The sequence below is a fragment of the Ranitomeya imitator genome, chromosome 3 (genome assembly GCF_032444005.1).
Source record: "Ranitomeya imitator isolate aRanImi1 chromosome 3, aRanImi1.pri, whole genome shotgun sequence".
Classification (NCBI taxonomy): domain Eukaryota; kingdom Metazoa; phylum Chordata; class Amphibia; order Anura; family Dendrobatidae; genus Ranitomeya; species Ranitomeya imitator.
This window is the reverse complement of record NC_091284.1, coordinates 525,289,555-525,314,166: the sequence shown is the minus strand read 5'-3', so window position 1 is coordinate 525,314,166 and position 24,612 is coordinate 525,289,555. Positions and strand designations below refer to the sequence as shown.

The window sequence follows — 24,612 nt, the reverse complement described above, 5'->3', positions numbered from 1 at the left end:
ATGGAGGCATCGGTGAAGCGGCTGGACAGAAATATGACCCTGGCTGCCGCATTCAAGATGGATTGGAGAGGAGAAAGTTTGGTAAGAGGGAGACCGATCAGAAGAGAGTTGCAGTAGTCCAGAAGAGAATGAATAAGAACGACAGTAAGAGTCTTAGCAGTTTCAAAGGTGAGAAAAGGTCGGATTCTGGAGATGTTTTTAAGATGCAGGTGACAGGAGCGAGTAAGTGATCGGATATAGGGAGTAAAGGAAAGTTTGGTGTCGAATATGACCCTAAGACAGCGGGCATGCTGCTTGGGAGTTATGGTTGAACCCTCCAGGGTAATTTCGATGTTGGGAAGAGTGAGGTTAGTAGAGGGCAGAAACACAAGTAGTTCAGTTTTGGAGAGACTTAGTTTCAGATAGAGGGAGGACATGATGTTAGAGACAGCAGACAGACAATCCTTGGTATTTTGAATTAGAGTGGGGGTGATGTCAGGGGAAGAAGTGTATAATTGGGTGTCATCAGCATAGAGATGGTACTGGAAACCAAATCTGCTGATTGTTTGCCCAATAGGGGCAGAGTATAGAGAGAAAAGGAGGGGGCCCAGGACTGAGCCCTGTGGAACCCCGATAGTAAGGGGATGAGGAGAGGAAAAGGATCCAGCAAAAGATAGTGAAGGAGCGGTCAGAGAGGTAGGAGGAGAACCAGGAGAGGGCTGTGTCCTTGAGACCTATGGAGCGGAGCATAGTGAGAAGGAGCTGGTGATCCACAGTGTCAAATGCGGCAGATAGATCCAGGAGAATCCCCCGCCCGCACCAGCCTGGGAAGGGAGGCTGCATCGCCCTGCAGCGTAGGACCGGGATCGGCGCCACAGTATTTTGGAAGTATATTCTGACTATAAGACACACCCCCATTTTACCCAAAAAAAATTTGGGAAGAAAGGGCATTTTATAGTCTGAAAAATACGGTATACGGCATTGCAATCTATATAGATAATTGTCTAAGGGTTTTTCCGTCTGTCTGTCTGTCTGTCTTTCTGTCTGTCTGTCCTGGAAATCCCAGGTCTCTGATTGGTCGAGGCCGCCAGGCCTCGACCAATCAGCGACGGGCACAGCGACGATGATGTCATAAAGGACGTAGAAATCCCACGTTTCTGATCCAGCGACGGGCACAGTATCGACGTAGATGTCATAATGGTTGCCATGGCGACGATGATGTCATAAAGGTTGCCTCGACCAATCAGCGACGGGCACAGTCTGCCGCGAATTCTGGAATCATCATTGTCCATATACTACGGGGACATGCATATTCTAGAATACCCGATGCGTTAGAATCGGGCCACAATCTAGTGCTTTATACCTGTCAATGCTGTACTGACAGAAGCCTCTTAGACCATGCTCCTGGATCGGTGAAAGGTACCTCTCTTTGTTTTCCTTTTCCAAGCATCTAATTGTTTGGGGCCCTCGTTCCTGAAAGTGGAACCCCATTTAATTTCCCTACATACTGCAGTACTCCTGTATTGCAGTATAGGCAGTATAGAGTACAAAAGATCAAATAATCTTGGGTTTAAGTCTCCCAGTGGACTAGAGCATAGAATAAAAAGAAAATAATAAAAAAACAAACGTGACTACAAAAGTTTGAATCACCCCCATTTTCCCTATTGATATATAAATAAATTAGCATTGTCCTTTATAGTACAATCTATGAAGCACTCGCTATTATGTTAGATGTTAGACTTACTCTGGAATTCTTCATATGATGTGGTGTCCCAAACTCTGAAATTTTTGAGGGAAAGTAGTAGATAAAATAAGCACAATTTATCAGGGTGCGACTGCCTATGTATCCATTCTTGGACAAGTTGAAGATGTGTCACCCGAAGAATATGAGATCCTATAGCTGGACTCTTGCCCATGGCCGGGAAGCAGCTAGCGTAACACTGGCTGCAGGAATCGCCACCAACCACAACTGACGTCAAGAGTAAAATAAATTGGTCGCTTCACATGTAAGTTTACTGTAAGAGGAGAGCAATGGCTAAATGTGAAAAGATGTGGGCATCATGGCTGCATAGATCTGGTCTAGCACCCGAATCTCTCACTTGTGGGGTCATTTGATTTCTAGCTGGTACATGGGGCCTCTAAAGTTCTAAGTCTTAAGTTTAAACCTTTTGTGAGATACTATTTTTTCTTCACTCTATCTTTGAGACATTATTTCAACAACCCCACACTGCTGTATTTTTACAGGTTCCATTGACTGGACTTTGCTTCATTGCTATTACTTTAAAAGTCTTGTTGTGAACTTTAGCTTCATTTATATTCTGTCATTAGTAGATAAAGCACATTTACACTTTTACTTAGTTCATCTTCTTGAAGAATGCAATAAGTATGGCATGTATAAGTAAGTTGTGTGTGTACAACTACCTGAGGACCCTTCACCATGTAGAAAGTGTGCCATGCAGTGTCATGGTTCCAGTGTATTCTCCAGCACTAGATGTTGCCTATGTCTAAGCAGCAGCTGAGCCATCATACTCTACCATCATCCAACTGCAGCATTCAAAACAAAGAACCACAAAAAAAATAAGGATCATATAATCATAACATGGGCAATAATAATATTGCCTTATTTGTGTTTCCCATTGTTCAGTCATGGGTTTTCTGGCTGGACAACACCTTTCCTCCCCCGCCTAAATCTAAATTACAGTCAAGGACTCTACATCACAGCTTGTAAACGCCTTTTGTAGCCAGCCAAAAGTCTTTCATTTCTTGTTTGAGGGATTTTCATCCATTCTTCCTTAGAAAATTCTTCCAGTTCTGTGACATTCCTGGGTCGTCTTGCTTATCTGAGGTCTAGCCACAGATTTTTAAAGGGAACCTGTCACCCCCAAAATCGACGGTGAGCTAAGCCCACCAGCATCAGGGGCTTATCTACAGCATTCTGTAATGCTGTAGATAAGCCCCCGATGTATCCTGAAAGATAAGAAAAAGAGGTTAGATTATACTCACCCAGGGGCGGTCCCGCTGCGATCCGGTCCAATGGGCGTCCCGGTCCGGGGCCTCCCATCTTCTTATGATGACGTCCTCTTCTTTTCTTCAAGCTGTGGCTCCGGCGCAGACGTACTTTGTCTGCCCTGTTGAGGGCAAAGCAAAGTACTGCAGTGCGCAGGTGTCGGGCCTCTCTGACCTTTCCCGGCGCCTGCGCACTGCAGTACTTTTTTTACAGTCAAGCAGGAGTTCTGATTAGCCTTTCTAGCAATCCTAGGAGCAGCTCTCACTGAAATTTTGCTTGGTCTTCCAGATTTTATCTTGACCTCCACTTTTCCTATTAACTGCCATTTCTTAATTACATTTCGAACTGAGGAAAGAGCAGCTTGAAAACGCTTTGCTATCTTCTTATAGCCTTCTGCTTTGTGGGCCTCCACTATTTTCATTTTCAGAGTGCTAGGCAGCTGCTTACAAGAAACCATGGCTGCTGTTTTTGGCACAAGGTTGGAGGAAGCTGGGTTTTTATAAAGCTGGGAAATTTGCATCACCTGTCATTTCCTAGTGATGATGGTGAATAAGCCATAACCCTAACAGGCTGATTAAGATCTGAAACCTTGGTCAAAGTTATCTGAGCACACAAATCTCCAAGGTTGTGCAAACTTCTGCTACAGTCCATTTTATATTTTTACATTTTTAAAATGTAACAGATAATAAATATAATTGTCTACGGGTCACTTCCGTCTGTCTGTCTTTCCTTCTGTCACGGTTATTCGTTCGCTGATTGGTCTCGGCTGCTGCCTGTCATGGCTACCTCAACCAATCAGTGACGGGCACAGTCCGATTAGTCCCTCCCCTACTCCCCTGCACTCACTGCCCGGCGCCCGCTCCGTAATCCCCTCCACTCACCGCTCACACAGGGTTAATGGCAGCGTTAACGGCCCGCGGTGTAACGCACTCCGTTACCGCTGCTATTAACCCTGTGTGTCCCCAACTATTTACTATTGATGCTGCCTATGCAGCATCAATAGTAAAAATGTCATGTTCAAAATAATAAAAAAAAAACAAAAAACCTGCTATACTCACCATCCGCCGCCTTTCCCACTCCAGTCGCCACGCTCCCGGGACCGCTCCATTGCAAGCGGCAGCTTCTGCTCCCAGGGCTGGTGTGCGACAAGGACCTGCCGTGACGTCACGGTCAAGTGACCGCAACGTCGTCATAGGTCCTGCTCACACCAGCCCTGGGACCGGGAACTGCCGCTTGCAATGGAGCGGTCCCGGGAGCGTGGCGAGGAGCGGCAAAGGCAGTGGATGGTGAGTATAGCAGGACTTCCAGTGGGTCTTCAGAAGGTGAGTATATGTTTTTTTTTTTAAGTCTCTATACTACGTGGCTGTGTGCTGGGCAATATACTACGTGCCTGGGCAATATACCGTACTACGTGGCTCTACTATATACTACGTGGCTGGGCAATATACTACGTCACTGGGCAATATACTATGTGTCTGGGCAATATACTATGTGTCTGGGCAATATACTATGTGTCTGGGCAATATACTACGTGACTGGCCAATATACTACGTGACTGGCCAATATACTACGCGACTGGGCAATATACTACGTAGCTGGGCAATATACTACGTGACTGGGCAATATACTACGTCACTGGGTAATATAGTACGTCGCTGGGTAATATACTACGTGACTGGGCAATATACTACGTGGCTGGGCAATATACTACGTGGCTGGGTAATATACTACGTTACTGGGCAATATACTACCAAAAAAGAAGAAAACAGATTGGACTACAAACAGGCCCGCACAACCACAGGATATGAAAAAGTAACAAAACGTTTATTAAACACCACAGCAAAACACATAAAAACAATTAAAATGTAACAAATGTGTACAAAACACCCCTATTCAAATGTAATATATCTGCACAGACTAAATATGGAAACAGTCTAGAACATAGTACACTGGGTCAGCATAGACCTATATCACCACATATAGGTAAAATAGTATACCATAGCTAGAAGGGAATCATATATAGTATTCTAAAAGCGCACAAATAGAAAATCCTAAACCATTAGCGCTAAATCCCTAAACTCTCTGTGGGTCCATCAAAAGGTTGGAGCATAATAAGCCATACTAAGAAGTCCCCGTATTGAGCCCACTAAATGGCCCTTAAATAAGGAGCCAAACAGATGGCAAAGGTGAAAACCTATGTAAATGATGGGGGCAATGTCATGCCCTGAATACTCAGCTGAAACGAGGAGAACGCAAGCTGGAGCCCAGAGATGGTCTGGCTACAAAAAGCCATGCAGATGTCCATGCCCAAATGTAACCGGCATTGGGACAGAATAGGGTGTGTGAGGAAAACCCCACGCGTATCGCCGTCGCAGCGGCTTCGTCCATCTGTTTGGCTCCTTATTTAAGGGCCATTTAGTGGGCTCAATACGGGGACTTCTTAGTATGGCTTATTATGCTCCAACCTTTTGATGGACCGACAGAGAGCTTAGGGATTTAGCGCTAATGGTTTAGGATTTTCTATTTCATAACCACAGGATATGAAAAAGTAACAAAACGTTTATTAAAGGGAACCTGTCACCCTGAAAATCGCGGGTGAGGTAATCCCACCGGCATCAGGGGCTTATCTGCAGCATTCTGTAATGCTGTAGATAAGCCCCCGATGTTACCTGAAAAAGGAGAAAAAGACGTTAGATTATACTCACCCAGGGGCGGTCCCGCTGCTGGTCAGGTCGGATGGGCATCTCCGGTCCGCTCCGGCGCCTCCTATCTTTCCATGACTCACACTCTCTCTATCTCTCTATCTCTCTCGATCTCTCTCTCGATCTCTCTCTCTCTCTCGACCTCTCTCTCTCTCTCTCTGTCTCTGTCTCTCTCTCGACCTGTGCCGGCCTCTCGCTGCGATTCTGCACAAAGGAATGACATGGTCCTTCTTTTTTTCCGCAGCAATTCTGCGCGGTTTTTTTCGGGTTTTTCCGCATCATGTGCACTGCGGTTTCTGTTTTCCATAGGGTAACATTGTACTGTACCCTGCATGGAAAACAGCTGCGGACCCGCAGCGGCAAAATCGCCGCGGTTCCGCAGTAAAAACCGCATAGTGTGAACATGGCCTTATGCATCTGTTAATAAATCCTGCTCTTGTTTGAAGGCTCTAACTTATTTGCATCTTATTAAACCTGCTAAATCTGCAGGGGGTTGAATACTACTTGTAGGCACTGTGTGTGTGTGTGTGTGTGTGTGTGTGTATATATATATATATATATATATATATATATATATATATATATATATATATATATATATATATATATATATATATATATATATATATATATATATATATATATATATATACACACACATGTGTGTGTGTGTGTATCTCCTAAAATACAAAGGAAATGTATCAACTTGCCTAACTGTTCACAATAAAACTAATTTTGACCATGGGTGCCCAAACTTACTTTTACATGCCTCTGTATATGGAGGAAACAGAGTATGGATGGCCTTGTAGGTCAGTGTTATAATTTTGGAATGGATTCATTGTTTTTAAAGGCCTCACCGATACACATTTAGAGAAGTCATCCAAACACGCTGAATTTCAATGCTTGATCTTTTTGTTTTCAGGGAAGATTAGCCACTGCCAGAGGTATCTTCTCTATGAGCAAGTTTTCTCTAGCTGCGTTTTCAAATCCTAAACCACTGGTGATTAGGGGTTTAGCTTTTTACTGGATAATTAACTAATACTACTTTTATTTACCAACTACTTTAGTTAGGATTTATGAAAGTTTTTTTTTTTTCTTTATTTAAGTTAAAGTGTATCATTTTTATTTTTGGTCTAGCCATAGCAGAAGACAAGAACCCCACTGATGATGCACTGAGGAACAATTCCAATCCTGTCCCTGCCATTCCAGAGCCTACAGCAACACAGGAACCTCTGGTGGGAAGTCAGAAGAGGAAAGCAAGAAAAACTAAAATAACACATCTGGTCAGGTCTCTGGACGGTCAGCCTTCATCTGCCCCAGCTTTGGGTAAGAAACACTTTGATTGCTTTTCTTGTTGTTTTTTTTGTTTGTTTTTTTATGTAACAGCTGTTGTGCCTAAACTTTATACTTATTTGATAGTATGATGTTCGATTTTTGCAGTTCACACAGAAAGCATTCGGATCAAGCTTGTGTATCCCCAAACCCCCCCCCCCCCCCCCCCCAGGTTTCTTTACTTGTTTTTCTGTTTTGTTTGCTTTGCTAGAAGGGGATAATGGTGCGCACTCAGGTCAAGGACAGGGAGGTGCTGGTAAAACGGACCTTGTGGCCCAAATAATCATGCATCAAAAATTACTGCACACTCAGAATTGGTATGATGCAAAAGGTATTCAACAAATTTATTAGGATAAAGAAAAGGTTGCCACAGAAAAATACGTGTAGATAGAAACCCAACGTTTCGACCCTCCCGGGTCTTACTCATGGGGTTACATACCTACCTGCACGCTGTCAGTGCTGGCACTGCATCTCGTTCCGGCCACCGGCGCCTGCCTGCAGCTCTTCCTGTGCTCAGCGGTCACATGGTATCGCTCACTAAGGCTACGTTCACATTTGCGTTCTGCCAGGCTGCGTCGGGCGCAGCCGCGGCGACCCATGCGCCCCTATATTTAACATGGGGGCGCATGGACATGCGTTTGCATGCGTTTTGCGATGCATGCGTTTTTTTTGCCGCAAGCGTTAGGGCGCAGAGGACGCAGCAAGATGCATTTTTTTTGCATCCAAAATTCAGCAAAAAAGGACGCATGCGTCGCAAAACTATGCGTTTTAGCGTGCGTTTTTGTGCGTTTTTGTGTGCGTTGCGTCACCGACGCAACATCGCACAATGCAAATGTGAACGTAGCCTAAGGTGATGAATATGGACGCATCTCCACTCCCATAGTGGAGACAATGCTACCAACCCAATAGCAGTAAAACTAGTCCTGAGGAGTGGTCCTGAGACCTGCGAGGGCAGAGGTAGCCGCACGGATCTGACACGATTGTGGTCTGCCTGGGTGAGGCTGTGTTGAGCCTGAGGTTAGTGTTGTGTAACAACTACCATAAGCACATGAGGGCCACTGAAAAAGGCAACAAGATCTGCAGGATGAGAGGAATCTGTTGCCCTGAGCATCGGAGACTTATTCACTCCCTCGAACTTGTCTATAACATCACCTTGTCTGTTAGCTTATTGAAAACTTGATATGGCCTGTTTCTGTGGAAACAAAATAGGTGCGCGGGCGGTGCCATCTTAGAGGAGGACATTTTTTTTTCTTCTCCAGCAAGAAGGCGCCGCCGATGTCTGCGCAACAGCAGCTATCAGATCACCTCTATATACACCAATAGCTGCTACTGCGCGGGCCATTTTAAAATATATATACCGTTTATACTCGAGTATAAGCCGACCCGAATATAAGCCGACCCCCCCCTAATTTTGCCACAAAAAAACTGGGAAAACTTAACCCCTTCATGACCCAGCCTATTTTGACCTTAATGACCTGGCCGTTTTTTGCAATTCTGACCAGTGTCCCTTTACGAGGTAATAACTCAGGAACGCTTCAACGGATCCTAGCGGTTCTGAGATTGTTTTTTCGTGACATATTGGGCTTCATGTTAGTGGTAAATTTAGGTCAATAAATTATGCGTTTATTTGTGATAAAAACAGAAATTTGGCGAAAATTCTGAAAATTTCGCAATTTTCACAATTTGAATTTTGATTCTATTAAACCAGAGAGATATGTGACACAAAATAGTTAATAAATAACATTTCCCACATGTATACTTTACATCAGCACAATTTTGGAAACAATTTTTTTTTGCTAGGAAGTTATAAGGGTTAAAATTTGACCAGCGATTTCTCATTTTTACAACGAAATTTACAAAACCATTTTTTTTAGGGACCACCTCACAAGTCAGTTTACGGGGTCTATATGGCTGAAAATCCCCAAAAGTGACACCATTCTAAAAACTGCACCCCTCAAGGTGCACAAAACCACATTCAAGAAGTTTATTAACCCTTCAGGTGCTTCACAGCAGCAGAAGCAACATGGAAGGAAAAAATGAACATTTAACTTTTTAGTCACAAAAATTATCTTTTAGCAACAATTTTTTTGATTTCACAATGGTAAAAGGAGAAACTGAACCACGAAAGTTGTTGTCCAATTTGTCCTGAGTACGCTGATACCTCATATGTAGGGGTAAACCACTGTTTGGGCGCACGGCAGGGCTTGGAAGGGAAGGAGCGCCATTTGACTTTTTGAATGAAAAATTGGCTCCACTCTTTAGCGGACACCATGTCACGTTTGGAGAGCCCCCGTTTGCCTAAAAATTGGAGCTACCCCACAAGTGACCCCATTTTGGAAACTAGACCCCCCCCAAGGAACTTATCTAGATGCCTAGTGAACACTTTAAACCCTCAGGTGCTTCACAAATTGATCTGTAAAAATGAAAAAGTATTTTTTTTTCACAAAATATTTCTTTTCGCCTCAATTTTTTCATTTTCACATATAGGATAGGATAAAATGGATCCTAAAATTTGTTGGGCAATTTCTCCCGAGTACGCCGATACCTCATATGTGGGGGTAAACCACTGTTTGGGCACACGGCAGGGCTCGGAAGGGAAGGCGCACCATTTGACTTTTTGAATGGAAAATTAGCTCCAATTGTTAGCGGACACCATGTCGCGTTTGGAGAGCCCCTGTGTGCCTAAACATTGGAGATCCCCCACAAATGACCCCATTTTGGAAACTAGACCCCCAAAGGAACTAATCTATATGTGTGGTGAGGACTTTGAACCCCCAACTGCTTCACAGAAGTTTATAACGCAGAGCCATGAAAATTAAAAAAAAAAATTATTTTCTCAAAAATGATCTTTAAGCCTGCAATTTTTTATTTTCCCAAGGGTAACAGGAGAAATTCGACCCCAAAAGTTGTTGTCCAGTTTCTCCTGAGTACGGTGATACCCCATATGTGGGGGTAAACTACTGTTTGGGCACATGCCGGGGCTCGGAAGTGAAGTAGTGTCATTTTGAAATGCAGACTTTGATGGAATGCTCTGCGGGCGTCACGTTGCGTTTGCAGAGCCCTTGATGTGGCTAAACAGTAGAAACCCCCCACAAGTGACCCCATTTTAGAAACTAGACCCCCCAAGGAACTTATCTAGATGTGTGGTGAGCACTTTGAACCCCCAAGTGCTTCACAGACGTTTACAACGCAGAGCCGTGAAAATAAAAAATAATTTTTCTTTTCTCAAAAATGATGTTTTAGCAAGCATTTTTTTATTTTCACAAGGGTAACAGGAGAAATTGGACCCCAGTAATTGTTGCGCAGTTTGTCCTGAGTATGCTGGTACCCCATATGTGGGGGTAAACCACTGTTTGGGCACACGTCGGGGCTCGGAAGTGAGGGAGCACCATTTGACTTTTTGAATACAAGATTGGCTGGAATCAATGGTGGCGCCATGTTGCGTTTGGAGACCCCTGATGTGCCTAAACAGTGGAAACCCCTCATTTCTAACGCCAACACACTTCTAACCCTTATCCCAACTGTAGCCGTAACCCTAATCACAACCCTAACCGCAACACACCCCTATCCACAACCCTAACCCCAACACACCCCTAACCCTAACCACAACCCTAATTCCAACCCTAACCCTAAGGCTATGTGCCCACGTTGCGGATTCGTGTGAGATTTTTCAGCATCATTTTTGTAAAATCCGCGGGTAAAAGGCACTGCGTTTTACCTGCGTATTTACTGCGGATTGCCAGTGTTTTTTGTGCGGATTTCACCTGCGGATTCCTATTGAGGAACAGGTGTAAAACGCCGCGGAATCCGCACAAAGAATTGACATGCTGCGGAAAATACAACGCAGCGTTTCCGCGCGGTATTTTACGCAGCATGGGCACAGCGGATTTGGTTTTCCACAGGTTTACATGATACTGTAAATCTGATGGAACACTGCTGCGAATCCGCAGCGGCCAATCCGCTGCGGATCCGCAGCCAAATCCGCACCATGTGCACATGGCCTAATTCTAAAGGTATGTGCACACGCTGCGGAAAACGCTGCGGATCCGCAGCAGTTTCCCATGAGTTTACAGTTCAATGTAAACCTATGGGAAACAAAAATCGCTGTACACATGCTGCAGAAAAACTGCACGGAAACGCAGCGGTTTACATTCCGCAGCATGTCGCTTCTTTCTGCGGATTCCACAGCGGTTTTACAACTGCTCCAATAGAAGATCGCAGTTGTAAAACTGCAGTGAAATGCGCAGAAAAACCGCGGTAAGGCTACGTTCACATTTGCGGCTTTGGACGCAGCGTCGTGGACGCAACGCACGAAAGACGCAAGTAGAACGCATGCATTTTTAACGCATGCGTTCAACCCTTTTTGTCTTTTCAGTTTCTCTATTTTTAAAGTAAAGAACGCATGCGTCCTACAACGCACAACAACGCAAGTACTTGCGTCTTCTGCGTTGCCAATACACTTCAATGGAGGATTTGAAGTTTCAACGACGCAAATACAACGCAAGTGTTTTTTAAAAATTTTGGACGCAGGAAAAATGCAACATGTTGCGTTTGCAATGCACTGCCAGGTGCGTCGAAAGGACGCATGCGTCGCAAAACGCACCGAAACGCATGAAAATGAACGCACATGCGTCCCCAATGTTAAAGATAGGGAAACATGACGCGTGCGTTATTTTGCGGCGATGCCGCTGCGTCCAAAGCCGCAAATGTGAGCGTAGCCTTAATCTGCCATAAATCCGCAGTGGTTTAGCACTGCGGATTTATCAAATCCGCAGCGGAAAAATCCGCAGAGGACCAGAATACGTGTGCACATACCGAAACCCTAACCCTAACCCTAGTTCTTACCCCAACCTTAGTGGAAGAAAACAATAAAATCTTTATTTTATTATTGTCCCTACCTATGGGGGTGACAAAGGGTGGGGTCATTCAGTATTTTTTTTATTTTGATCACTGCGATAGGTTTTATCGCAGTGATCAAAATGCACTTGAAATGAATCTGCCGGCCGGCAGATTCGGCGGGCGCACTGCACATGCACCCGCCATTTTGGAAGATGGCGGCGCCCAGGAAAGAAGACGGACGGACCACGTGAGGCTCGGTAAGTATGATGGGGTGGATCGGAGCACGGGGGGGGGGGGTACATCGGAGCACGGGGGGTGGATCGGAGCACGGGGGGGTGCATTGGAGCATTGGGGGGTGGATCGGAGTGCAGGGGGGTGGATCGGAGTGCAGGGGGGGTGGTTGGAGCACGGGGGTGAGCGGACAAGAGCACGGGGGGAGCGGACAGGAGGACGGAGGGGAGCGGAGCAGTGTAAAGGACAGATCGGAGGGCTGGGGGGGCGATCGGTGGGGTGGGGGCACATCAGTGTTTCCAGCCATGGCCGATGATATTGCAGCATCGGCCATGGCTGGATTGTAATATTTCACCAGTTATAATAGGTGAAATATTACAAATCGCTCTGATTGGCAGTTTCACTTTCAACAGCCAATCAGAGCGATCGTAGCCACGGGGGGGGGAGGGTGAAGTCACCCCTCCTGGGCTAAACTACCACTCCCCCTGTCCCTGCAGATCGGGTGAAATGGGAGTTAACCCTTTCACCGGATCTGCAGGGACGCGATCATTCTGTGACACAGCATATGCGTCACAGGTCGGATTGGCACCGACTTTCATGACGCATACGCTGTGTCACAGGTCGGGAAGGGGTTAATGACTCGCGTATAAGCCGAGGGTGGGAAATGCAGCAGCTACCTGTAAATGTCAAAAGTAAAAATAGATACCAATAAAAGTAAAATTAATTGAGACATCAGTAGGTTAAGTGTTTTTGAATATCCATATTGAATCAGGAGCCCCATATAATAGACATATTTGCCCCCATATAATGCTGCACAAATGTTGATTATGGCCCCATAAGATGCTCCATTAAGATATTTGCCCCATATAGTGCTGCGCAAACGTTGATTATGGCCTCATACAGACACTTGCCCCATATAGTGCTGCACAAACATTATGGCCCCATACAGACTCTTGCTCCATATATGTTGTGAATTCTGTGGCTGAATTCACTCCTGTGGTCACAAGTGGTACTGCAGCTTCTGAGCTTCCTCCCTCAGGTGTTCTGGTGAGCTCGTTAACTGCTTCATTACTTAACTCCGCCTGATGCTGCTATCCTTGCTCCTTGTCAATGTTTCAGTGTTGGATCTGAGCTTCTCCTGATTGTTCCTGTGACCTGCTACTCTGTATAGCTAAGTGCTTTTTTGCTTTTTGTTGCTTTTTTTCTGTCCAGCTTGTCTTTTGTTTTGCTGGAAGCTCTGAGACGCAAAGGGTGTACCGCCGTGCCGTTAGTTCGGCACGGTGGTTTTTTTTTGCCCCCTTTGCGTGGTTTTGCTTTAGGGTTTTTTGTAGACTGCAAAGTTCGCTTTACTGTCCTCGCTCTGTCCTAGAATATCGGGCCCCACTTTGCTGAATCTATTTCATCCCTACGTTTTGTCTTTTCATCTTACTCACAGTCATTATATGTGGGGGGCTGCCTTTTCCTTTGGGGAATTTCTCTGGGGCAAGTCAGGCCTATTTTTCTATCTTCAGGCTAGCTAGTTTCTTAGGCTGTGCCGAGTTGCCTAGGTAGTTGTTAGGCGCAATCCACAGCCGCTTTTAGTTGTGTTTAGGATAGGATCAGGTGTGCAGTCTACAGAGTTTCCACGTCTCAGAGCTCGTTCTTGTATTTTTGGGTATTTGTCAGATCACTGTGTGCGCTCTGATCGCTAAGCACACTGTGTTTCTGGATTGCCTTCATAACACCTGTCATTAGCAAACATAACAATATAGTGCTGCACAAACGTTATGGCCCCATAAGATGCTCCATACAGACACTTGCCCCATATAGTGCTGCACAAGTGTTATGGCCCCATAAGATGCTCCATACAGACACTTGCCCCATATAATGCTGCACAAGTGTTATGGCCCCATAAGATGCTCCATACAGTTACTTGCCCCATATAGTGCTGCAGAAACGTTATGGCCCCATAAGATGCTCCATACAGTCACTTGCCCCATATAGTGCTGCACAAACGTTATGGCCCCATACAGACACTTGCCCCATATAATGCTACACAAACGTTATGGCCCCGTAGATGCTCCTTAAACATATTTGCCACATATAGTGCTGCACAAACATTATGGCCCCATAAGATGCTCCATACAGTCACTTGCCCCATATAGTGCTGTACAAACGTTATTGCCCCATAGATGCTCCATACAGACCCTTGCCCCATTTGCTGTGATTAAAAAAAAAATCACATAATGTGACCACTCAGTACAGGAAGAAGATGCAGCGCTGGAAGAAGCAGGGACCGCGCCGGAGCAGGTGAGTATAATTAGACAGCCCCCGCTCCCCCTCCCCTGCCGACCCCCGGGTATGACTCGAGTATAAGCCGAGAGGGGGACTTTCAGCCCAAAAAAGTGGGCTGAAAATCTCTGCTTATACTCGAGTATATACGGTATATATTTTTTGAATAACATCAAGCACAGTTATTATTAGAACAGTAAACGTGCAATTAAGTCCACAGTCCAGAAATGTTGCAATCGCACAGCCGTTATACGTAAGACCCTTTCTGCTTCAGGGATATTGAATGCCACACCGTATAAGCCTTTAGTCACAATAGAAAAAAAGTAATCGCTATACAAGCTCCACCTGGGTGCTGCTTCATGAAAAAAACAATTTGTGTAAGAGTATCCAGAACAAGAAAAGTAACAGCGCACTCAGCGGTGTTGAGCAAAAAGCGATTTATTCACATGCAATCATGCGGTGCAGGGAGGGTGGTGAACACATGCGGATGACAGCCGTTTTGTACTACAAGCACTTCAACAGATCCCTCTATATGTGCTGAATATATTTCATGTGTTTTTATTTTACTCACTGATATAGCGCCATTAATTCCACAGCGCTTTACATACATCATCATCGCTGTCCCCATTGGGGCTCACAATCTAGAATCCCTATGTGTCTTTGGAGTAAACAGAGAACCCGGAGGAAGCCCATGCAAACCCGGAGAGAACATACAAACTCCTTACAGATGTTGTTCTTGGTGGGATTTGAACCCAGGACCCCAGCGCTATAAGGCTGCAGTGCTAATCACTGAGCCACTTTGCTGCCCGTTGTGTATATTTACTTCTGTGTTCAGAGTAGAGTGGCTATACTAGGGGGGCATGCAACCCAGTAGGTGAAAGAAATATAGACAATAAATAGCTAATAAGATCTATAAAAATATCATCTCCTAATGTAAATGTGTCTGATTGTGTGTATTTTTATTTATTTATTTTCCAGATGAAAAAAGTCCTCCAAGTAGTTATCAAAGTAGTTGCAGCGTGGAGGAAACCTGCAGAGCAGAGCTCACAATCTCTGGGGAAGCGGGTGTTGACCAGAACTGCAGTATTACCCAAGACATACCAGCTGTGTCTGCTTTCTTTAGCCTAGCTGCTCTGGCGGAGGTAGCAGCGATGGAAAACGTTCACAGGTCAGATTTTTTGGAGGGTTTTGTCTTCTGTTTTCTTCTGCAGTCTCCATATCTCATAAGTGTGTCTTTGTTTTTATAAAAATACCGATAAGGCCTTCAAATACGCATTTTTTGACGTACAAGTTCTAGTTGTGGATTTGATGGCTAGAACTTGTACCCATTAAAGCCTGTGGTGCTATTCTTATGTCTGTGTGGGTTTTTTTTTGGACCATCTATGAAAACCGCAGATGGCGCATAGATGGTAAAAAACCCAAACTGATGAAGCTTGGATCCAAAACGGTGATGACCCTCGGACTGTTTTTTTTTTTGTGTATATGATAAATGACAGATGTCTGAATAAGGCCTTATGCAGAAGTTGGAATCTGCAAGTCCTGCCATTTCTTTTTTTTCTCTTCATTTCCACCAGTTCTTTGGCAGTTCTGGCTTGTGTTGAAGCCCTGGATAATGTGACAGCTCCATATCAAATGTTTTTTGGCAGGGGAATTCATAATTTTTAGACTATGGTCCATGACAGCTTTTTATATGGACATTATGTCTTGGAAATGGTTACACAATGCCGGGGTGTTAGGATGAGACAGCAGGGAACATGCGTGAAAACTATTCTAATGAGGCTGTTGCATGCGTGAAAACTATTCTAATGAGGCTGTTGCATGCGTGAAAACTATTCTAATGAGGCTTTTGTTTTCTCTTCAGAAGTCCTAAATCTACCCATGCAAGAGATGGACAGAAGAAAGACATGTCCCAGGCAGCTGTGCTTATATCCTGTGCTGACCAATGAAGCTTCACTTTCTGGCAAAACCTGACTCCATATTGAAATATAAGCCTTGAGCCTTACTTAGGAAGGCTAAGTTTATCCATTAAATGGAGGACAAAATGGGCAGATAAGAGTTTCACTTGAAGCCAAAAGCTTGGGTTTTGTCCTTAAAGCTCAACTTGTTCTTGGCCTAATGATGGAGGAAGACGGCGCTACGGTCATGGTTGCTCTCAGCTGAAGCTAACTATGGAATGAAGAGTGAAGGCGAAGATGCCGCCTGTGCTGTGTCTCCATAGAGAAGCGCCGTGACGTGGAGTGTGATGCTAGTTTCATATTATAGTTACTAAGAAATGAAATACTGATGCACTGCACTAGATAATAGACATGCTTGGTCATTTTTGTAAATGAAGATATACGTTCCAAAAATGGTTTATATAATAGTTTATGCTTACATTTATATTGAGACTGAGTGTAAAAGTTGTTCCAGGAGGATATAATCCGTAGGCTCAGGTGTACCAATGTTAGGGTTGTTGTGTGTCTTGTCTGCGACCCTTGCCTTCTGCACTTCTCTAGTTCTCTGTAGACTATAGACCCTGCTTCATATCCTCCGCTCACGCCATGTGCCATAAACACAGGCTATCTAAATGCCACCTACTCCATGTCATCCTTAATGTACTGACATAGTCTGCACAGACACTGATATGCACACACATTCAGTAATAAGCCTTAATAGATGGTCCTTAGCTCTCTCTACATGCTTACAACTTTTTTTTTCCATGGAATACTAAAAATGAAGTGACCCTGTATAAAATAGCATTTTTCTACCCATCATAGACATACATGTAAGTATCGGTTGGTTCTTGGGTATAAACTTTATGTAAAATGGGCAGATTTCAGAACGGATCATAACATAGTGGCATTACAGTTTACATGTATGTTTGTGATTTAAGGGAATCTGTCACCAGATTTTTGCTATGTAAGCTGAGAGCATAACGATATAGGGACTGAAACACTGATTCCAGCAGTGTGTCACTTACCAGGCTGTGTATTGCTGTCTCCATAAAATCAGTGTTTTATCTGCAGGAGAATATCGCTACAGAACTTAGGTGTCTTGTGCCTTCTGGTCCAACCACTTCCTCCCCACTATCAGTGTGGTTAGGGTTATATAAAGCTCAGCATACCAGGCACTGCTATATCTGCAGCAAAGTAAACTGATTATATCACAATTGTTGCACCCAGTAGACTAAAAGACTCATCGCTGGAATCAGGGTCTCTGTCCCTTTATCATGCTGCTGTCAGATTACACTGCAAAAACCTGCTGACAGATTTCCTTTAATGCCTGCTTTATGTAGGTGTGCATTTCACTTTAAGCCTTTTACTTGGAAGCATAATGAAGCTGAGATGCTGTCATTAACCCTTTGTAATAGTTGATGGCTATTTTGTGCACTGTTTGTATTTGAAGGTATGAAGGGTCGTGGCGCTTTATGGAGCTGCCATGCAATTTGAGCAGTAACGCTGTTCATCGATACTGTACTTTAGGGTGATGACCGGAGCATCCAGATCAGGGATTCCTATGACCCAGGTCACTCCAGGGAAGTAATACATAACTATGCACTAGCACTGAGCGTGCACCTCGTCATGATTAAGGGGCGCAGCATTTGTCCGTACTTTTGTCCTCCATTCCATCTAGGAATCGCTTTGTAAAAGGCTTTAATGTAAGCAAAACAAATAACATGTTGAGTTTCAGTTATGAATGCAAAATAATAACCCCAAAAATCCTTTCTGTTCATAGTATATAGATGTGACACGCCGCTGTAAGGATTACGTTTAGCTGATCTTTACAATGCGCTTTTCTAGACGTGATAACCTGCGTACAGCCGCCCTAACTGTGCCTGTTGTCCCTTAGGCCATGTTCACATGCGGCGTTTTTGCAGTGTTATATATGAAAAGTCAAAGCTTCTGGTTACTGTCCCAGCAAAAGCTATAAAAATAGCACTTTGAATGCAGCGTTTTTACTCCAAAGAGAGAAAAAAATGCTGCATGTGAACATAGCCATAGTATGTAGGTTTGGTAAACCTTTAAACCTATTTTAGGGATTTATATAGGCAGTGCTAACCAAAACAGGCAATTTGGACATAACTAAAAACTGAGTGTTTGCGGACCTAGTGTCCTCCTCTTCACATGGCCTTCCCCAGTGCCTCGTTGCATGGCGCTTAGAGGAGGCTGAAGGGGATTGTTTTATGCTCCCTTCTAGTTTTTGTATATAATAGAGAGAGAGGTATATATGCAAGTTCCTAATATACAAATCTATTGTCTGATTTAAAAAATCTGATACAATTTACCACTCAAGAATGAAATCTCCAAAAGTACATTGTTGTTATTATTATATAGCAATTTATAATGTGAATGTCTTCCAATTAATTAGAACTCGTCACCCCGGACCTTACAGTTTTACTAAATAGTTGTATTCCCAATGAAATAGCAATTTTAAATCCTTTTTATTCTTATAGCTTTGTATGGCATTCCTCAGCTACACCTTGGAAGTTATGAATACATTGACAACTGGGGTGGTCTCCTTTCTTTTTCCAAATGGGGTGTGTCCCTACATGATTGGCCGGAGTCGCAGCGTGTAGGAACACCCCCCCAACTGGTAACACCTAGTTGTCAATATATTCATACATTTCTAAGAGGAATGGCACAATGCAGACGCTCTAGAATTGTTGTATTATGTGGAATACCGTGATTTGCTGAAATACACGTATAAAAGGCCTCTTTACAGACGGCTTCTCCTGTGTTTTAATCACAGCGGTGTTTGTGATCACCCACTTAGCCTAATTTAGGCGATATAAAGCCATTGTTTTAATGATTTTGGTGTCATGCACTTGACAGTAACATCAACAATATGAAACTTAACAAATTTCAGTAGTGTCTTTTACATATGATATTACTAGATCAGGTTGTTTCCATATGAGACTTTTTTGTTAAACCACTGCCTGCATATTATGAGTGAAAGCCTTTTATTGCCCTGCTATCTTCCTCCAGCAGGGTGTTGTATTGTCCTCTTACGTGGACCACGCTCAAACGTTGAGCTTGGGGTACTGTTACAGCAATAAACATGTTTGCCTTCTTTCTAATATAGAAACCCCTAGCTTTACGTAGACCCTTGGTATACCAGACCCCTGATCATGATACTGTAGTCCACAAGGTGGCTTTATGGTGCGCTGCCGAAGGTTGGATGCGGCTGGTCGGTTTTCAGTAGTACCTCAAAACTATGATCCTGATCTGAGATACTTTGACTGCGGTTTTGTAGTCTAAATCTAATTGTAAGTGACCCTTAGTTAAATAACATTAGGTCAGCACTGTTTGCCGTTGACATTTCCAGCTTTTGACTTCCAGCAGCATTGATAAACTTGATAGTCTGTTGTCTGTGGTGCCTATCCTTAGCAGAACTATTTAAGGTGGAGATACTGGTTTTGCTTGTCCAGTCTGTACACTTTCAGCTCCGGCAATAGTGAGGTCATCAAGGTTCTTTTCGGGAAATGTATATCTGGCACAAGACAGAATGTAAGGCAGTGTTCCCCAGCTGATGGCCCAGGAGTCTCATGTGCTTCCTTTGCTTAGGTGCTTCACTGTGTGCTGCAGATCACATACTATGTGACAGTACAGTTGGCTATCGATTTTGGCTTCAAGATCGTATGACAGCCACTTGACAGGTACAAGAAACATTACATTACCTAGGGGAGTTTTTATTTTTTTACACAAAGTATTCTTTTTGCTTTACTGTTAATTAGGACCAGTTTAAAGTGACAGTTATCATGTATTAGAGTAGGGTTATTTCAATACAGTCTTTAATAACCGGTTCCTATTGTTACTAGTGTGGGCGCATCTCTCACCAGAAATGTATAAGGCTAGGTTCACACTGCGTTAGTGCAATCCGTTTAGCGGATACGCTAACTGATTGCGCTAAACGCAATGTCCAAAAAGGGATTGCGTTTGGCAATCCCGCTAGCGCAGATGCCCGATCTGCGCTAGCGAAGAACGGACCCTGAACGCTGCAAGCAACGCTCGAGGTCCGTCCGAAAATAACGGCACATCGCTGACGCATGCCAAAAAAGGCATAAGTTAGCGATGCGTTAGCACATTGCAGTCATTGGGTACGCTAACTGATCCGTTACATAGCTTTAATTGCGCCAATTTCGCCATGTAACGGATTTCGTTAGCGGACACCCACTAACGCAATGTGAACCTAGCCTTATTGACAGCACAGCATAGAAAGTAGGCAGTCTGGTTGTCAACAATGTTAAATGCCAGAAAATTCTTGCTAATTAGCAAATGAGCGTTCATAGGAGCACTCATCCCAGATTATAAGCTCCCCTAAAAAGGTCGGCAATCACGTGACAAGCGTGGAAAACGCTTGTTCATCAGTTGCAATTATTTTTACGTCCACATAATCATTGTTGGCAGCACATCGTCCCCTGTGAAAACAGGATGGGCCGCCAATGACATGATAGTCTATGCACGGAATTATATTATTGATTGTTCTATGCCCATATATTTGATGTTCTGTGTGAACAGGCAAGTACACGAACGCCAATTGGCCTGCATGTAGCTGACTCGTGGTCATTTACCAGCCTGAAAGAGCCTCATGTAAAAGGGCCATTAAGAGTAGCTTCTGGTGTCATGTGGTTGCCTAGTCAATAAGACAACCCACTCCTTGCTACAATCAGTTTTAAGCTTCTGGTGGCAAACCCATAATTGGAGGTCTACTTTAAAGGACTGCTGCACTACTTTTATATTGTTGACCTATCCAAAAGATAGGTCAAAAATATAAAATTTGTGGGGTCCGGTGCCTTCACCAATCAGCTGTTTTCGATGAACAGTACAGCTCCGTCAACTGTTTAGTGCCCTCGACTTGGTATTGCAGATCCATTCCTATTCATTCAATCCACCGGGTCTGATTCTGATGACCTATCCTTAGGATGGGTTATCAATACATAAAACATAGTGGAGCAAACACTTAAATGGAACCTGTCCGCTGACTCATGCTGCCCCAAACCATGAGCAGCATGAATCAAAGTCTGGATGCACAATTGCAGCCAGATATGTTTTTCACCACATAGTTTGAATATTCGGGCACTGCTAGAGGTGATTGTCAGGCCTCTCTCATATGCGTACATCGGGAGAGACCGGTCACTCTCTTGGAAAAGCTCACCAGGGTGGCACTGGACTAGTCTCGTCTCTGCCGGATCTTCAACACCGGATGGCTGATATCGTACAGCCAGGCTCTGATCCATACTTCCTGTGGTTTGGGCAGAATCAATCAAATGATAGGTTCCCTTTAATGTTGCTGAGTATCACTTGGTATAATGTATATGACTTGGGGACCCCCGCTTTAAACCAACATAGGATCGGCACTACTGCTTGTCACAAAGTGTTAGATTTTGGGTATGGCACTTATAATATGTTGAAATTCAGAATTGTATTACTTTATTTTTGGTCCCGCACATTGTCAGTGGTCATAAAATCCTCCTCCTTGTGATCCCCTTAGATATATCTATTTTTGTCAGATAGCCCCTTATAACATTTCAATACTGCTTCTAGCTATTTCTGTATGACTATGGTACCTTTTTTTTTGGAAAAAAGGAGAGAAAAATTATCTTATTTTATATGTGAATACTGAGTTACTAAACCTAAGTGGCTTTCCCTTAGAGTAGTGTAGTGACTGTTTTCAGAAACTTTTGTAGATATTGCTTAATTTTTAAGCTGCTAGGCACTAAGAGTAGCAGAAATCCTGCAAAGCTTTAGTTAGTTTTTAAGATATTGGCCATTGTTGGCTCTGAGTAAGTGATTTTCAGTAGATCTATTTGCTAATGCACTGAATCCTTAAGACAGGCATTGGTATAATCAGGTAACCAATATTAGCACAACTTAATATTTCACTCCAACATTTCCCAACTTGTATGCGTGTATGTACATAGAGCATATCCAAGTCTAATATTTTATCCAAGAGCTGGCAAAATGTATTCCCAAGATGGAAACCCCTTAACTACCCTTGGTTTTCATTCTTGAGACCATGGAGGACACCATGGCTTCCTGCGGCTCTATAGAAACTGTAATAAACAGGGCTTATGTGGAAATGCCACAATATTGCCATAATACTCACATGATCATCTTCACAGCAGTGTCATCAAGATGTCGCTAAACGTCCTCATGGGAAATGTTTGCACCTTATAAACCTTTTGAATACCAAAATAGAAACCCATCCGCTCTGTTTGCAATATTTTGCTTTTGCTTACTAAACCACTTATAACATCGATATGTCTGCATATGTGTGTTGTACCCACAATTATTTGATCCTTTAAATCAACTGTACTGTAGTAAACCTGTGATTAAGTTAAACAAAAATTAATAAAAAAAAAATAATAGGTGTCCGTGCGACATCAAATATTTTATAAATTATACAGTGTTCCAGTTAGTGTTTTTTTTTGCATTTTTTTTGTTTGCTTTTAACTTTGTCATTTGTGCTGTGGTTTGTGCCATAAAACAGTGTTCCAGAAATTCCCAGTTTTTTTGTTTTTTTTTTATTCCATGCCATTATTTTTTTTTTTTCTAAAAATTAGATATCAGTTCCAATTATGAGACCAAAAGCATTGAATCTCTTTGCTGCGATGAAGCATTTTGTGTTTGTCGATGTACCCATCCCAATGCTATGCTCCAAAATGAAACTTATATTTATTAAATAACAATGAACTAATGTTTTATACAGCTGTAATGATCTTATTTTGTTTCCCAGTCAAGCTCCGTGTAGATTTCTTAAACTATTTGAGATGGTAATAAAATGTTTCAGTAACTGACCTTCCGATTGTTCCAGTTCTTACAGTATGTTCATATGTATTGTTGAGAGTTTAAGATGCCTATTGCACATAAGAGACCTGTCTTTTTTTGATAGTTATCTGACATTTTTTACATCAGTTTGAGAAGGAAAATGTTATGGTAAGTCTATTTTAACACTGCGCACCTCAATTTGGTCTCAGATACCTCTTACCTAGCACTCTACAACCAGTATAGCATGTCCTGTCCCACAGTGGAGCAGAGGATAGACATGAAGTCGATGTTTGGCTGATCACAAACTGGTAACTGGATTACTTGTAATTTTGCCTTTTTCTATACCAAACAAACCTTTCACCCTTGTACTTGTCTAGGGTTAGGAAATGTGTTATTTTTTTTGTTAAAGTGATAATGAAACTAAGAAGAATGAAGAGATAATGAAAGCAGTACATCCAACGGGGAATTCCACATTGTGGATCTTATAGCTTCAAAACAGATCCAAGTTAAAGGGAATCTGTCACCAAGTTTTTACCACCATATCTTGACAGCAGCATAATGTAGGGGCAGAGACCGTAAAGGGGTTGACAGGTCAAAACCAGTCTGCAGCTACTTTGTGTGTGCATCCCCCACCCCAAGCACACGCACTGTGCACTGCGGGGATTCGCCAGTTTCAGACCCCGGACTGGAGGGTATCAATGAGTTTATACATACCCCCGACCAGTGGGTATGGCCTCGCTTTCAATACACTTGTATGGAGCAAGGTCGTGCCCTCTAGTTGGACACTGACTGTCCGCATCAATAGACAGGGCTCTGCCTCAGCTCAATACAAATGAATAGAGAGAGGAGGATAATTTAATATTACAGAAGGATTTATGTAAGCTGGAGGCATGGGCTGAGAAATGACAATTGAAGTTAATGTAGAGAAATGTAAGATTATGCACTTGGGCAGAGGAAATGTATAATTATGTATTAAATTGTAAAGCACAGGGTAAAACTGCCACTGAAAAAAAAAACTTGGGTGGATGGCACTTTAATGATGAGTATCAGGCAGCTACTGCCAAGGCAAATAAAATAATGGGATGGCTTACAATAGGCATAGATGCCCATTTTGCCTCTTTACAAGTCTAGATTAGTGCGGACATACTTATACACAATATTCTAAGACGGATATAGCTAAACTGGGGCAGGTTCAGAGAAGAGCAACCAAGATCATTAACGGAATGAGTGGACTGCAGTACCAAGATAGGTTATTAAACTTGGGTTTATTCAGTTTGGAAAAATGATTGGGTAGTCCTTTTATCAATGAACATATATATGAGGACCGTACAAAACATTTTTACACTTAGGCCTGCAACAGGACTCGGGGGCATCCTCTACGCCTGTGGGTAGAGATGAGTGTATCGATTCACAGGACTCTGCTCCAGCGTCCAGGTTAGTGGTGCCTGGCATGTAGACCAAAGGCCCATGAATCTTTTGCCTTTCAACATCCGTGGTGCAACAT

The 24,612-nt window shown here is 43.3% G+C and overlaps 1 protein-coding gene across 2 annotated transcripts in view; it reads left to right on the top strand.

Moving 5' to 3' along the window:
- Positions 1-23,137, top strand: part of BBX (BBX high mobility group box domain containing) — a 123,829-nt gene extending 100,692 nt beyond the window's left edge. Inside the window, exons 12-14 of one of the 2 annotated variants that reach the window (XM_069757770.1) lie at positions 6,826-7,014; positions 15,340-15,529; positions 16,223-23,137. In XM_069757770.1, the coding sequence (XP_069613871.1) occupies positions 6,826-7,014; positions 15,340-15,529; positions 16,223-16,307 (464 nt within the window). In that variant the 3' untranslated portion in view covers positions 16,308-23,137. The remainder of the gene's footprint in view (positions 1-6,825; positions 7,015-15,339; positions 15,530-16,222) is intronic. The other variant, XM_069757769.1, reaches the window with a different exon arrangement.
- The last annotated feature ends 1,475 nt before the right edge of the window (positions 23,138-24,612 follow it).